Raw genomic sequence first — 16,421 nt, forward strand, 5'->3', positions numbered from 1 at the left:
GGCAGTGTTACCCTTAGTCCACCATAACTTTTCATGTATTTTAGCAAAATTGGTATCCAATGTACTGTACAGTGATTATGTATTGAGCGGGAAAGAAAGAGTTAATTTCAAATATCTTCGTCCAGTTCAGCAATTCCATTACACATGTAAAGCTTTGGAAGCAAAAGCACATTCACTAAAGGTATAACTACAATTCATCAAGAGATAAAAACTAATATATTGACCTTCTGCTAAAAGTCCAGGGTCGAACGCATCTGTTAGGCCGTCTGTGGAAAGAAAACAGATACGTAGGGAGATGCAAAATGGTTAAAGAAAATAGCAAAACTTTACATATTGTTTTGCACAGATAATTAATCTCAAGATCACTAACTAAAGGGTTCATATTACTAAATAAACCTTGAACCACTCGACCATAAAGTCAATATTTGATTATTGGTTACAACAAAAATGTGGGGGGAAATTCTAGTTATCTGCATGCATTAATTATAAATATTCAAAATTTTCCGTTTTCATACATGCACAAAGGTAGTATGGTACATAAATTACAGGGTAGGAGTTTTTCTCTCTTGATACCGTGATAATTGTTATTAAAAAAATAAGGTTATTCAATACAAAATTACAAGAGGAGCTTTTCATGATTAGATTCCCAATTAGGAAAAAAATCAAATACAAAACTAACTGAATACCTACTTTTAGCTGGTTTTTCCCTCGAAGATAATGCAGAGAACTCATCAATGTCTCCATTATTAGTGGGCGAAATAGGAGCAAATGGATCACGTGGCTGCTGAGTCTTTGCTGGCACAGGATTCCATGGATCATTGTTCCCTACTGGTGGTGTGGCTCTACTAGCAGAAGGAGGAGCACTAAGTACAGCCCAAGGATCATTACCACATATACCTGGAGAAATGGAAGTAAACTCTGGATTGTACAATACTCAATAAGAGGCTTATGTACTTGAAATTAATACTATGACTGCACAAATAAATTTCCACAATTACAGAAAATGTAAAATGATAAAATAAAATGACAAATTATAAAAGTACTTATTTGCACTTTTCCTAACATACAAGACTGAGGTCTTTACATAGGAATTATCTTCAGAGCAGGCTACTCTACACAACAAGGTTGTTCGGTAGCTGTACTACCGGTGGGAGAGGCAAGGGGTACCATCCCCACCTCCCTTAGCTGAGTCACCTAACCACTTGCCTTACAGCCCAGCTAGCAGAATGAGGGGTAGCTAGAGGTGGGCAGTTTATGTAAAGAAATCAGGTTTGTATGTTAGGAAAAACACAAATTACTTTTAAAATTTTTCATTTGTTCCTACAGAGGTCTGCCTCACTTACAACTTTTTACTGGTTGTGCAATGTCATCGGATCTGACATTAAAAATTTGTAGAACTAGCGCACAGACCATAGTAAAGGATAAGGCAAAGGAAATTCCACATTTTTATTAAAGAGTTTAGGGTAAAATATCTGGCTGTGAAACAGCCCAAGGTGTCGTTAACCAGTCTAGGGCACTGTAAGGTGGACTGCAGCATCCGTAGACTTTTGAATTTCAGTTATCAGCAATTTTTGGTTACTGTCAAGCCCTCAGGAACGAAACACTGCTGAACTGGGGGCTGCCTGTATTGCGTCTGCTCTCAAAGGCGAGGTGGTAAGGGTACCCCTCACCCCTTCCGCCGAACAACATTTTAGTGTAGAACAGCCTGCTCCAGCTTGCACTGAAGATAATTCCTATCCAAAGACTGATGGTTTGTATTTGTGCAGGTACAAATATAAGTTAAACTTCCAAAAACAGCTATGATAAAATTATAATAATATATCAGAAAAGCTATCTAAAATGAATTCTGTTACTTAACAACAAAACTAACAGCAACATATAATTACTGTAGTTTGTGATCCTAAAATATCCCTCCCAACTACCCACCTTCACCTAAAGATCCCCATACACGCTTACACCTAATGTCAGTTAAAGTGTCTAACTAGAGGCTTGCAAGTCAATCTGAGGTAGTTTGAACTGAATGACTGGCTTGTGGGTGAAATGGTGGAATGACGTGATTGCTGAAAAACTAGCCTTCATTTCAGTAGCACTGACGACCTATTTCGCCATGTTTGGGGTGGTGTGACATTAAGCGTCGGTTCTAGCTAAATTTTTCCAGTGTAGTGATGTCTGCTTCACGGGAATAGAAGGCTTTTTGGTTAGAATTTATTCAACTCTATAGAGAACAAACTTCCTTATGGAAGATAAAAAGTGCTGGTTATTCTGACAGACATAAAAAGGCTGCATCATATAAAATCTTAGTGGAAAAATTACAAGAAAGGGATAGTTCAGCTACTAAAGATACAGTAGCCAGGAAAATTAACAGCATGTGTTCTACATTTAAAAAAGATAATTACTATAAAAAAGTAATCAACTCGCAAAATTCGGTTGGCAGCAGTGAAGATTTATACTCCCAAACATTATGGCATTTTGAATCAACTGATGTTCCTCAAGGTCCAGGAAACTCCAAGAACATCCATGAACGGTAAAGAAAAGCTCTTAATTCAATATGCAGTCCTGTTTATTAGAATATACAAACTATTTCAATATTTTCACATAGTAAATTCATAAATAAAAAAGAATAGTTGCAATAATATAAATAAAAATATATTATCAATCTTTTGCATACTACGTTTCTAAAACAAACATGTCACAACTTAGTTGTAGAAGTCAAAGATGGTGCATCCTAGCAAAAGAAATATTATATATATATATATATATATATATATATATATATATATATATATATGTATGTGTGTGTGTGTGTGTGCAACGGGTTACATACATGTGTGTATATGTTTGGTATTGTTACTTGTTTACCTTCTAATACTGTTTCCTCAATGAAGTCCACAACATCTTGCAAGTTTCAGGTATGATTTTCCCAAGTGATTGAGCAGAAATTGCTGTGGTAGATTTCAGATCCTCATAACTTCAACCAGTTGCAACATATCGTAGTGTAGCTCCCAATCTCTCATGGGCTGATATAGATTTTCTCATACAAGAAGCTTGTTTCTTAATTAATGGTTCTACTAATGAGAGCAATTCCAAAAAATGTTCATGATTCATCAAAGATAATTGAACCTGTCACCTTTCTCCAATAATAATTCTTTCAAAATGTTGGTGTGAGATATCTTATCTTATGTTGTTTCCACAGCCAGTCTTTAGTCCATTTTGTTCAATTATATTTCTTTTTGTTTACCATCATAACCAACAAACCAGCTGTGCTCAGAGACAATGTCTCGATATCTTCTGGCACAAGAGGAGTAACCATGGCTGTCCACTCACAACAAAATCTCAAGAAGAACCGAGGCATTAATACAATCTGAAATAAATAGTATATGGGTAAGACTGAGGTTCTTTTCAGTCTTTCAGTTCACTCCAACTGACAGTTAGATGTGGGCGTGCATGGGAGCCTTAACATGCAAGTCAGCAGTGGCATGGTGCATGCTCCACCTAGGTCCTTGGGTATTTCACTTATCAAATGCCATTTTTTCCAGCACTTATCAGTTGGGTAGATTTTCCCAAACTGCACCCTCTATTCAGGATTGCCTGAATTATCTTTACTTCTATTCACATTAATTTTTTCCATTTCTTTTTCTACTTCTGAGTGATGAAAGGCCAACAGTCCCTTGTGTACACAATTTTTTAACTTCACTGGTTTCTAGCTGGCACCAGAATATTTATCCTTATGTTAAGACTGAGGGTTTGTTTCATATATGAACAAGTGGGATTTCAACATACTAACAGGCAGTTATCTGTCATTGGCTTCTGCAATTATAGTTGTTCATACGTGAACAAACCTTTGGTCTTAACAACAGGATAATTTCTAGTGCCTAGCTGGATCCAGTTAAAACGCAGATGAAAGCAGGGAATCTTGTGAGATCTGGCAACGCATGCATATATCGGGTGAAGAGTGGTCAAAGTCCATGCACCTACGCCACCGCATCTACGCCACCACATCAGTCTTTTCTTAACTGCCTGGGCAAGAGTTGTGGTTGACCTCTCTCGGTCTTTACCCGGTTCATTGCCTGTTTCGATTGTGTTTAGTTTGTGTGAGTATGTGGCTGTTACTATGGCTTCTTCTACTCCTTCTCGGCCTCGTCAACGTGTGTGCCGCGTAACTCCAGGTTTTTCGTGTTCTCATTTTTTGGCTTTAGCTGCGACCGACCCCCACACCATGTGAAGTAGGTGTTGCTCTAATGTTTGTACAATAACAAATCCTTGCACGGAATGCCATGCGTGACCTAAAGAGCAGTGGAAGATGTTTTATAGCAAGAGAGAGCATTGGAGGGTTTCTACTCTTCCTTCATGGGACAGTTTTTTTTCACCTCTTCCCAATGCTTCGTCTCCTGCTGCATTCACACCCCATAGTAGTGTTGTGCCTTTGTCCCCTTCCTTTTCTTCCATCGATTCATTGTTGGAAGTATCGGGAGGCCATCAGGCTAAATTTTTGTAATGTCGCCCCTTCTTCTTCAGGAGTTAATTTGATTCCCAGGAGGGAGGAGGCTTTTTCATCATTCTCCATATTCCAGAGTCGGAGGCGTCCAAGATGGCAGCAATTTGGAATATGCTCGAGCTAGGGGGTTCTCCATCCTTGTAGGGGTTGCTGGTGCACTTCATGGATGCTTGCTATCCCCCTCCTCATACTGGCCAGGCCCTGCCCCTCCTCCCGGCCTCGTCTTCATGGGTAGCCGAGGTCAGCCATTTTGTATTGCACCGCCAGTGACTTTTGCTGCTTCTTCGAGTCAGAGGGAAGCCATGGGGTCAGCCCCGTTAATGACGTCACGGGGTCAGTCATTTTGTATTCCTCCACCAGTGGTATCTGCTTCCCGTTCGGATTGATGTCACTTCCATCATTGACGTTACTCCCAGTCGTCTCCACTGCGCTGCCTCACTCAGCCGTGACGTCATCTCAAGCCTCCGACATGGGATGTTTCCCTGGTTCTCAAGAGCTTCACTAAGGGTCCATATGAGCCTTTGCATCGCTCATCTGACAGGAACTTGATGCTCAAAACAGTTTTCCTTCTGGCCTTGGCATCTTCGAAGAGGGTAGGAGAACTCCAAGGTCTGAGCTATGGTGTGAAGCACACAAGGGGTTGGAGGTCAGTGTCCTTCGAATTTGTCCTGGAATTCATGGCCATGACCCAAAATCCCTCTGTGCACGATGACAGGTTCACTTCATTTTCCATTCCATCACTGAATGACTTTGTGGGTGGTGATGCTCAAGAGCTTTTGTTGTGCCCTGTCCATTGCTATCTTAAAAGGACACGGCACCTTAGACCAGGCTGCCGCAGACTTTTTGTTAGCACAGGACGTACTAAGAAAGAGATGTCTAAGAATACTATCTCTTTTTGGATACGGGAAGCCATCAGACAAGCATACTTGGCTCTTGATGATTCCACCACCACGTCTGTGCAGGCTAGAGCGCATGACGTTAGGGGTATTGGCCCCTCTCTGGCTTTCAAAAAGAACTTGGCTGTATATAGAGTGCTGAGCGCTGGTATTTGGTTACGCCAGTCCACGTTCACCTCTTTCTATCTTAAAGATGTTGCCCACAGATCTACGGACACGTTTTCCCTAGGTCCTGTGGTGTCTGTCCAACAGGGTGTGTAACTCATTGTTGCCCTTAACAGGGCACTTTTGTATCTTACCTAAAATGATTGTGTGGATGAGAGAATGAGTGAGTTGGCTGGTCTCCTTCTTTCTTTTATACCTTTCCTTCTTCCTTCGGGCAGGTTAAGGAATAGACACGTCATTCGCTGGACTGGTCTGATACAGGTGAGTAAGGTAGTCATACTGATAGTGGGGTCGCTTAATATGCAAATATCAAACCCTCTATTCGGTACCATATGCTCCACTCCTTGGCAAGGAGGAGTTGGGAGTGGTACAAACCCTGGTATTGGTTTGCTATTGGACAGTCAAAGTTTCTCTTTGGTTCCCTATCCTATACAATGATTCTCCCATATATCATTGTACGTCACTAAGTGTCTGAGTGGTTAGATATCAGTTTATCTAGCTTCTCAACGGACTTCAGTCCCTCTCCAGAAGTTATTCTTTTTCTGGAGCTGGACTGGTGGGTAGGGCCCCCCCTGTATAGGATGTCTTGTACCTCCCTCCAAGTATGAGCCTATCCTCTTGTTAAGACCGAAGGTTTGTTCGCATATGAACAAATGACAAATTTTCTAAGACAATTTGTATTTTTCATAGCTACAAACCTGAGGTCTTAACATTATACTGCCCACCTCTAGCTGCCCCTCTGTTTGTTGAGACATCCTGAGTTGGGAAAGACTGATGTGGTGGCGTAGGTGCGTAGTCTTTGACTACTCTTCACCCGATATACGCACGCGTTGCTAGATCTCACAAGATTAGTGGCTTTTCCCTTTATAATTATGGGTACTGGTACTCCATTTTTATGCTGTTGTCATATTTGTATTTTATCTATTAATTTTCCCAAGACACCTCAGCAAATCTGAACAGTGCTGCCAGGTAAGCCGAACCAAAAATATGTACATCAAACTTTGAAGGAGCTACATCTGTTATGCACCAGCTGTGAGAAAGCATGCTAACCCGTGAGAAAACCTGGGAATGGTCACTTGCTCAGCGTTCTCTTGTTGTAGAAGAGGAGGTCATACTAGATTAAATGTATCAGAGTGCTGTCACAGGTATATTCAATTTTCTTTGGTGTTTTCAGCTTCACCTACACCTCATGATCTTTCTCCTCCTTAGTAGCTATGAAGTAACCCCCATTTTGGCAATTTTGCAGTCAGTCAGCTATAAACTGCCTATCCCACCACAGCCTGACCTAGCCAACCTACCTGTTTGTCAACTGATCTGCCTGCTGCTAGACCAGTAGTTTTTTTCCATTACTGTTGGCAATTTGAGTCCTCCCTTAAATCTAAAAATATGTTCATTTGCTCCAGCACAAATTATTAGTTCTTTCTAATCTAAATCTAGCCTTCAAAACTGAGTTTTTTATTCACCTTTAAATCTACAACCTATACAGTAATGTATTACTTAAGGTTATCTTCTTCCCAAAAAATCAACAGCTGAACCATCAGCATCTCAAGTTTTAAGTGCTTTTTTTAAGAGGAATCTTATAGTATGCTAATGTGCAATATGAGTTTTTTCACATTGTGATGAGAGTTCAGTTTAAGTGCTCTCACACTTTCACAATCACGTCCAATACAATGAAAATAATGAATTATATGAGCAAAGAAACTAACCTACCTCCCATAGGTGGTTCTGGAGATTTGGCAGGTGGGACACCCCAAGGATCAGTAGTAGGAGGGGATGTGACACGAGATGGAGGTCCCGATGCTGGGGATCCCCAGGGATCTGTCTGCAGAGAAGAAAGATGGTAGTTTCATTATTCAAGTTCTGAAAGAATTATGTAAAACAAGAATAATCCTTAACCCAAACCAGCTTAAAATTTTTTTAATAAGTACTTGATAACCATTTCACAAATGCATTGCAAAACAATAATATAAAAAAAAATCAAGTAAAAATGAGATAAGCATATAAATCTCATGTGAAGAAGTCATAGGTGCACATGTAGCAACAAAACATTCAGCAAGTCCTAAATACTGATTTATGACCTTTCTATCAAGAGGGTTGAATTATATGCAAACAGCATAACCAAAGATAATCACTATTGAAAGTTCATGTCTTCAAGACTACGAAATCTAAAGATTATGCAGTAAAACTCAAATCTTCTATCACAACAGATCAGTTCACTTGGTGAAAGAAGAGGAAACTTGAAGGATAATATTAGTCTTACTACCTTTGAGAATGTATGGCAAGGATAGACAACAAACCAAACCTTTCAAGAAACAAAACTTTCAAGAAACAGAAAGGATACTTTGAACTTTTACAGATAATGGTACTTGTTATAATTGTTAAAGTTGGAGTATTACTAGATATGGTACAGTTATAGATGAAAAACCACTAATGCCCCCCCCCCCAAAAAAAAAAAAAAAAAAAGAAGAGTGTATTTTCGCATTCTGTTTTGAGACATCACATCTCGCCTTCAGTGTGATGAGGAGACATGATGTCTTGAAACTGTATGTGAAAATGAACTCTTTCTTGAATCTGTGGTTTTTCATATTCTTTACAGTTCAACATTTGTGCTCTTGACATCAAAATACAATTGTCCTCCAATTCCACACATTTGAGCTTCTGATATCAAGGTACAGTAGTCCTCCAATTCCAAATGACAAGCCAACATTAATTATCTGTTAACTTGAACATAAAATTCCACACCAGCTACAAAAATCAGTACTCCATATAGTATATAAGATGATCCTTAAAATGACATTTTTATGATAAAATAAAGTTTTAATTATACTTACCCAGTAATTATATAGCTAAAAGTTTCTACAATCAGCAACTAGAATTTTGAAAATTTGTGAGTTGCACTTTTTCTAGCAGCTAGGTGACAAGCCCCACCCACTCTTGGGGCTAGAGAGGAACAACTAGCAAACATGGCCTCAATTTGTTTATGCCTAGGTTCATGCGATGGGAAAAGGGAGGGCTCCGATCATATAATTACTGGGTAAGTATAATTAAAACTTTATTATAAAAATGTCATTTTCAATTAAGTAACTTACCCAAGAACTATAAAGCTGATTCCCACATTAACAGGTGGGAAAACATGAACCCGTCTACCCCAACACATTAGTAAAGATAATAAACTGAACACAGATATGACTGCTAGCATTGCAATTATGCCTGTTGCTCCTTACCTGATAAATGAGCTGCTTCATGAAGATACTGCCTCTAGATGGCCCTTATTTATCTCATAGTGGCGCAGCAGTAAAGCCAAGGGTAGCCTACTCTATAGTGGGTGTCTTGTAGCAAGGATGATTCAAATTGCTGACAAGAAAAAGGTGCCCCTGCCCAGGGCACAGTACATAACACAACACCAGAACAAATAAACGTCACCTTACGCTGCCAAAATTAAAAATATACCAATACCCAACCAAAATTAACTGGAGGGTACTCCAGTACATAGTACCCCTAGGCTCCCATAAAATCCAACCACAATTAAAATAAATAAATAAGAGAGGGATGCTTCCTATACTTCCTCCCCCAACACCATGCCAGCCACCAAAAAAGGACCCAAAGTACTGCAATTATCATTGACGGTTTCAACTTCTTTAATATACTGTGATGCAAAGACTGTCTTACACCTCCAGAAGGTCATTTGCAAATGGAAGAGGAGACATATTACATTTAAAAACCATGGACGTGGCTACGGCCCTTATTTCATGAGCTTTCACTTTACACAAAGAGAAATTGTCCTCCCCTAAAGAGGAATGAGCTTCTGAAATGAGATCCCTAGGGAAGAATGCCAGGGCATTCTTTGACAGAGGCCATGTGGGATTCCAAACAGAACACCAGTAAGAAGACAACAGGCCCCTGTATCTTTTCTGTCTCGTGAAGGTAAAACTTAAAGAGCTCTCATGGAACATAAAACACTCTCTTGGTCACTCGGGCCTAAAAATTCCGACAAGCTCTTAATCATGAAAGAGCGGGCCCAAGAACTAGAAATTGTCTTGTTTTTTATTAAGAAGCCTAGAGAAAATTAGCATATGTAATGCATTATTTCCTGAAAAACCCACCTTTTTATATAAAGCGTGAATTTCACTAATCCTTTTAGCGGTAGCTAATGTTACTAGGAAAAGGGTCTCCCTACTAAGATCTCTTAAAGGGATAGTACAATGGTTCAAAATGTGAGCCTGATAACCATTTTAATATGATATCCAAATTCCAGGGAACCACTAGCCTCTATGTCAGAAAACCAAACTAAACATGGCTCGATAGCCTTTACAGTTAAATGTGGACAAACCTTTCACATTATTTAGAAATAGCAGAAAATCTACTATTTCATTGACAGATGTCTGAGAAGACAATACCCTGTTTTCTCTGCACCCTGTCCCAAAAGTGGTCCACTTTGCTTGGTATACTCTTTCAGAAGAGATTTGTCTGCAATTAGCGACAGCTTGCGCAGCCTACTTGTACAGGAGCTTTCTGACAGTAAGAATGCGGTCAGGGCTAGGGGAGACAACCCTAGATGGGATCACCAGAAATGGGGTTGTTTGAGAATACGAGTCTTTTGTGGAAGAAATCTTGGAAAATCCGCCAGCAGTTCGATCAGGTCTGGGAACTATTCTTTTATCGGCAAAACCATAGCTATCAAAATCATGGACACATTTTGGTGTTCCCACCCAGACTTTGTTGATCACTTGTCTGACCATGGACTGGGCTGGGGAGATAAACCACAGCACAGATGGTTCCCCAACCAATCTTGTAGCATGTCATCTGTTGCCCATGCTAGGGGATCCAGGACCGGGGAACAGAACAGCGGAAGCCTGTTGTTTCTTGATGTGGAGAGCAGGTCTAAGATTGGGGTTCCTCACAACTTCCAAAGGTCTATACAAACTTGTTGATTCTTTGCTGGTAAAACTTGTTTCTGGCAGCTTAATTCATCCATAGAGTGCTAAGTTTCCCCTGAATGAACCTCGTCAATAAAGAGGTATGATTTAGGTCTGCCCACAGAAGGAGCTCTTTTGCTGTCTTGTAAAGAGAACAAGTGTGTTCCTCCTTGATTCCTTATGTACGACAGGGCAGTTTATTGTCCAAGTGTATTGTTATGACTTTGCCTGCTACTTTCTCCCTTAAACGTTGAAGACTCAGGTGAATCGCCTTCAACTCTTTGATATTTATGTACCAATTCTCCAGTTCTTGAGACCATTCCCTCCAAAACTTTGCTGTCCCCAACCTAGAGTTGAAGCATCTGAAAAGAATTCTAGCTTTGGGTTCACTGGAAGGAGGGATTATCCTTCCCACAGCATGTTCTTTACCTTCCACCAACCTAAGTCTGTTTTTATTTCTGGAGTCACAGGAAAAATGACATTTTTTATTGATATAAAGTTTCACTTATACTTACCAGGTGGTTACATATAGCTGTCGTCTCCTGACGTCACAGCAGAATTTGAAATTCGCGGTAGCGCTAATGGTTTGACAGGTGATCCCTCTACCCCTGCCCTCTACCGGGTAACAGGAACCATTCCAGCAAAATGTCAGAAGTTTCATGCCTACCTGTCCATATGAGGGGAGGTGGGCGGGCTTTGTTATGTAACCACCGGGTAAGTATAAGTGAAACTTTATATTATTATAAAAATGTCATTTTCACTTATACAACTTCCCTGGTGGTTACATATAGCTGATGACACATTTAGGTGGGGGGACAATGGCAGCTAAAATAACAACTGTTGGAATTATCCGAAGATATAGGTTCCTTACCTTTAAAGACAGCTGACTCAGTGGTTACTGCCTCTGTAGTCTGCTGGCCTTTATTGTACCGAGGATGTGAGACATCCTTCTCTCCCTCACCCAATACCGTGTCAGTCACAATGAATGGCCCCAATGTACTGCAATTTTCATATGTGGTTTGCAAATCTGTCAGATAATGAGATGCGAAGACAGAATTGCTTCTCCAATATGTAGATTTAATAATGTCTTTCAAAGACAGATTACGTCTAAACGCCATAGACGTAGCCACTGCTCTTATTTCATGAGCTTTGACTCTAAGCACTTTGATATCTGAGTCCTGACATTGTTCGTGTGCCTCAGTAATCAAGTTCCTTAAAAAGAAGGAGAGCGCATTTTTAGAAAGAGGACGAGAAGGATCTTTCACTGAACACCACAGGTTATCACTCTTACCTCTTATACCTTTGGTTCTTTGCACATAATGTCTAAGTGCTCTCACTGGACAGAGAAGACATTCAGGCTCATAGGCCCCACTAGCTCCGCAATGTTCTTTATAGAGAAAGAACGAGGCCAAGGATGGGAGTTATTTTCATTCTTAGCCAAAACCCCAACATTGATGAGCAAATGGCCTTTCCCTTAGCAAACCCAACTCTCTTATCAATCGCATGGAGCTCACTTATTCTTCTAGCCGATGCTAAAGCACAAAGAAAAAGTGTCTTTCTAGTCAGATTTCTAAAAGAACTAGAGGAGATCTGTTCGAATTTGTCAGACATCAGCCATTTGAGAACTACATCCAGGTTCCAAGCTACTGTTCTGGACTCCTTTCTCTTGGTTGTATCAAAGGAACGAATCAGGTCTGAGAGGTCTTGATTATTAGAAACGTCTAACCCTCGATGTCTGAACACCGAAGACAACATAGCTCTATAACTCCTAATCGTCTGGGTAGAAAGCTTCTTAGTCTGATGAAGAAAAAGAAGGAAGTTAGCTAACTGAGCTATAGAGATCTTAGAAGACGAAACTCCTTTTTTGCACCAAGCTCTGAACTGGACCCACTTGGCTTGGTACACTCGATCAGAGGATTCTCTTCTGGATCTAGCAATAGTTCTTGAAGCTCTCTTTGAAAATCCTCTCTTTCTGAGGAGATGCTCGACAGTTTGAAGGCGACTAGTCGAAGAGTGGACAAGTTGTGATGGAACCTCAGAAAGTGGGGCTGTCCGAGTAGATCTCTCCTTAACGGCAACTCTCTCAGAAAGTCCGTCAATAGCTGTAGAAGGTCCGGAAACCATTCCCTGGCCGGCCAAAAGGGGGCTATCAGAGTCATCCTTACGTTCCGATGACCTCTGAACTTTGTCAGAACTAGTCTTAGCATCTTGAATGGAGGAAAGGCGTAGAGATCTAGATTTGACCAGTCCAGAAGCATGGCATCCACTGCAAACGCCTCTTCGTCTGGAACTGGGGAGCAATACAGTGGCAGACGAGCCGTCTTGTTCGTGGCGAAGAGATCCAAAAGAGGACATCCCCAAATTTCCCAAAGTTTCTTGCATATTTGAGGATGTAAAGTCCACTCTGTGGCGAGGACTTGTCATCTCCTGCTGAGAATGTCCGCCTTTACATTCTTCGAGCCTTGAATAAATCTTGTGCTCAAAACAACTTTGTTCTTCTATTTCGCCCAAATGAGCAAGTCTCTCGCTCCCTCGCACAGAGAGAACGAGTGTGTCCCCCCCTGTTTTTTTATGTAAGAGAGAGCCGTGGTGTTGTCTGCTTGAACCAGCACTACTTTCCCTCTTACCTCTGTCTGGAAGTGCATTAGAGCAAAATGGATCGCCTTTAGCTCTTTCAGATTTATGTGCCAGCTTTTCTGATGACTCTGCCAAAGTCCCGACACTTTCTTTTTCCCCAGAGTGGCTCCCCACCCTTTGTCCGATGCGTCTGACAAGAGCGTAAGATTGGGGTTCAACTGGCTTAGGGAAAAGCCCTCCTCTAGCCTTCCTTCTGACTTCCACCAAAGGAGGTCCTGCTTGATCCCTTCCGAGATGGGGAACACGAAGGAGTCTGGGAACTTCTTCCTTTGCCACTCCTGTTTCAAGTAAAATTGAAGTGGTCTCATGTTGAGCCTGCCCAGACTTACAAATTGCTCTAACGAGGCCAAGGTTCCTAACAGGCTCATCCATTGATTCGCCGAGCAAGTTTGTCTGCAGAGAAACTCGTCTATCTTGTTCAGGCAAGAGTCGATCCTTCGACGAGACGGAAAAGCCTGAAAAAAAAACTGAATTTAGTCTCACTCCTAAATAAACTATCTCCTGAGAGGGAGTGAGGCACGACTTGTCCTTGTTGAGTAACAATCCCAGGCTGTCCGCCATTCTTAAAGTCTTTTCTAAGTCCTCCACACACTTCTGTCTGGAACTTGCCCTGAGAAGCCAATCGTCCAGATACATGGAAATCCGTATCCCGTCCAGATGAAGTCACTTTGGTACTGACGACAGAACTCTGGTGAACACTTGTGGAGCTGTCGACAGGCCGAAACAGAGGGCCCTGAACTGGTAAATCCGGCACTGGAATACGAATCTCAGGAATCTCCTCGATTCCGAATGAATCGGAATATGAAAGTAGGCGTCCTGAAGGTCTATGGAAACCATCCAGTCTCCTGGATGAAGAGCTGTTAATACCGACTGGGTCGTTTCCATAGAAAACTTTGTCTTCAGGACAAAGACGTTCAGGGCGCTCACATCCAACACCGGTCTCCAACCCCCCAAGGCCTTCTTTACCAGGAAAAGGCAATTGTAAAATCCTGGTTCCTGATGAGAGTCCAATAACTCTATGGCCCTCTTTGCCCGTAAAGCGAGAACTTCTTGATGGAGGGCGGCAAATTTCTCGGAGTTCTCCGAGTAAACGGATAAATCCACAGGAAATTCTGTGAGAGGGGGGTGCTTGCTGAACGGAATGATGTAACCTTCCTTCAGGATCTGAACCGTCCAAGGATCCGCTCCGAGATGAAACCAGGTCTGCCAGAAAAGGTGTAATCTGGCTCCTACTGCTGTGTGGAGGACTACGAGCCTACTTCTTGATGGAAGAGGGAGTGGTTTTAGACGAGGCTCTACCTCTCCCCTGAAACCTAGAGAAAGATCTAACGGGAGCTCTACCTCGAAATGGTTTAGGGGCTTCCGTGGTGGGAGCACTCCGAGAAGCAGAAAGTACCAGAGCAATCTTCCTGGGCTTCTTCACTGACTGTGATAAGAGATCCTGAGTCGCTTTCTGTGTCAAAGACTGAGTGATCTCGCTTACAATCTCTTGCGGAAAAAGGTGCTTCTTGTCCAAAGGAGAGAAGAGCAAGGCGGACTTCTGGTTCAATGAGACCCCTTTCGACAAGAAGGAGCACCAAATCTGCCTCTTCTTCAACACTCCAGAGGCGAAAATGGCAGCGAGCTCCGAAGCTCCATCACAGATGCCTTTATCAAAACAATCAAGTACAGAGGCAAAATCCTTCAACTGCTCCTCTGAGAGCCCAAATGACTTGACTTTCCTGGCCAGAGAAGCAATGGCCCAATCCAGGAAGCTAACGACTTCAAAAACATGGAAAACACTCTTGCAAAGATGACCCAGCTCACTTGCCGAAAAGAAAATCTTCGCAATATTAAGGGCTGATCTACGAGAAGAATCCACGAGACTAGAAAAGTCTCCCTGAGCGGAGGCAGTCACACCCAGGGAAAAAACTTCTCCTGTGTCATACCAGACACAGCTCCTTGATGAAAGTCTTGAAGGGGGAAGGCAGAAAACATTTTTCCCCTGTTCCCTCTTCTCCAAAAGCCAAGCGTTCACTTTCTTGATAGCCTTCTTAGCCAAAATCGAGAGGACGAGACGTGTGAACGAGGACGAGGAGTCAGGCTTACTGCCCTTTTTCCACTGCGAACCAGGAGAAACTAGGACGGAAGGCACAAAAGAATCTCCAAAGTTGTCAACGAAGAACTGTAAAAGTTGCTTATACCCCGACAAATGCTTGTCTTTTTCTGTCAGTACTTCTTCTTCTTCTTCCACATCCGAACCTTCCTTCGAAGAAACTGGAGAACATTCCATCTGAAGAGGAATCCTGTTCGGCGAAGTCACACCATAAAGCACCCAAGGTGGCTGCGAGAGAGCAGGAGAAGACGTCTGCGCCTGTACTGAGGCGAATCCGAGCGGCTGAGCTGGCGGCTGCGCTGGCGGCTGAGCTGGCGCTCGAGCGAGAGCCTAACGTGGCACCAGAGAAGGAGTCAGGAAAGGAGTCTGACCTTTCGCCTGAAGCAGCGTCTGAAGAGGAATCACATGGAGAGTCTGAACAGGCGCCTGGACTGAGGCCGAAACGTGAGGTTGAAAAGAAGCCTGAAGAGGAGCCTGTGAAGAGGACTGCACAGTAGTCTGTGGAAGATGCAAGGCAGCCGGGAGCGCATTCGGGGAAGAAAGAGACTTGCCAAAAAGCTCCAAAAGACTGCGTAACTTGGCATTCATCTGGTCTAAAACCAAAAGTTGAGGATCCACCGACATAGAAGGCAAAGGGGGAGTAGAAGGATGAGCCACAAACACGTCTGGAGCCGCAGGAGTTACTGCTTGAGGAGGCTCTGGGGAAGGCTCTGAAGGCGTGAGAGTGTCCGGCTTCTCCAATTCTATGAGAGAAGGGCAATAAACTGAAACAGCCGGAGAAAAAGCTTCAGGCTCCTCCAAAAAACTACAGGAAGGTTCGGCAGCCGCCACCTTCTTGGGAACCGCAGCAGGTGAAACATCGCGAGACCTTTTCAGCGGTCTAGACGTCTTATGACACCAGCCTCTATGAGAGGAGACGTCTGAACTCGAGTCGCTTGACAAAAAACACTTCCTCGCAACACCTTTCCAATGGTGAGCGACAGCATCCTGGGATATGGCTACAGGATTGCTTGAGGGGGCGACTGCTCGGGAGCATATCCCGCTCGCCTCCTTGCGGTTTTCGGCATGCCTCCTCCCAGGATCTGGGAAGTTTGACAGGGGCCTAGACCTAGGAGAACGAACAGGCCGAACAGCCACCTCCTCCACTACACTAGCACTAAGTAGCTTGTCACACTTAAGTACCACTTCTTGCACTGTCTCACCCATTTTCTGCAGTG

General features: G+C 42.5%; 1 protein-coding gene across 14 annotated transcripts in view; it reads right to left on the bottom strand.

Annotated features, from left to right (window-relative positions):
- The window catches only part of LOC135216083 (epsin-3-like), a 305,512-nt gene that overhangs the window by 53,882 nt on the left and 235,209 nt on the right, over positions 1 to 16,421 (bottom strand). For 13 of the 14 annotated variants that reach the window (XM_064251091.1, XM_064251086.1, XM_064251088.1 and 10 more), the window contains 3 exons: positions 7,267 to 7,378; positions 691 to 897; positions 225 to 266 (listed from right to left, as the gene is read on the bottom strand). In XM_064251091.1, the coding sequence (XP_064107161.1) occupies positions 225 to 266; positions 691 to 897; positions 7,267 to 7,378 (361 nt within the window). The remainder of the gene's footprint in view (positions 1 to 224; positions 267 to 690; positions 898 to 7,266; positions 7,379 to 16,421) is intronic. The other variant, XM_064251089.1, reaches the window with a different exon arrangement.

Source organism: Macrobrachium nipponense, chromosome 6, assembly GCF_015104395.2.
Source record: "Macrobrachium nipponense isolate FS-2020 chromosome 6, ASM1510439v2, whole genome shotgun sequence".
Lineage (NCBI taxonomy): Eukaryota > Metazoa > Arthropoda > Malacostraca > Decapoda > Palaemonidae > Macrobrachium > Macrobrachium nipponense.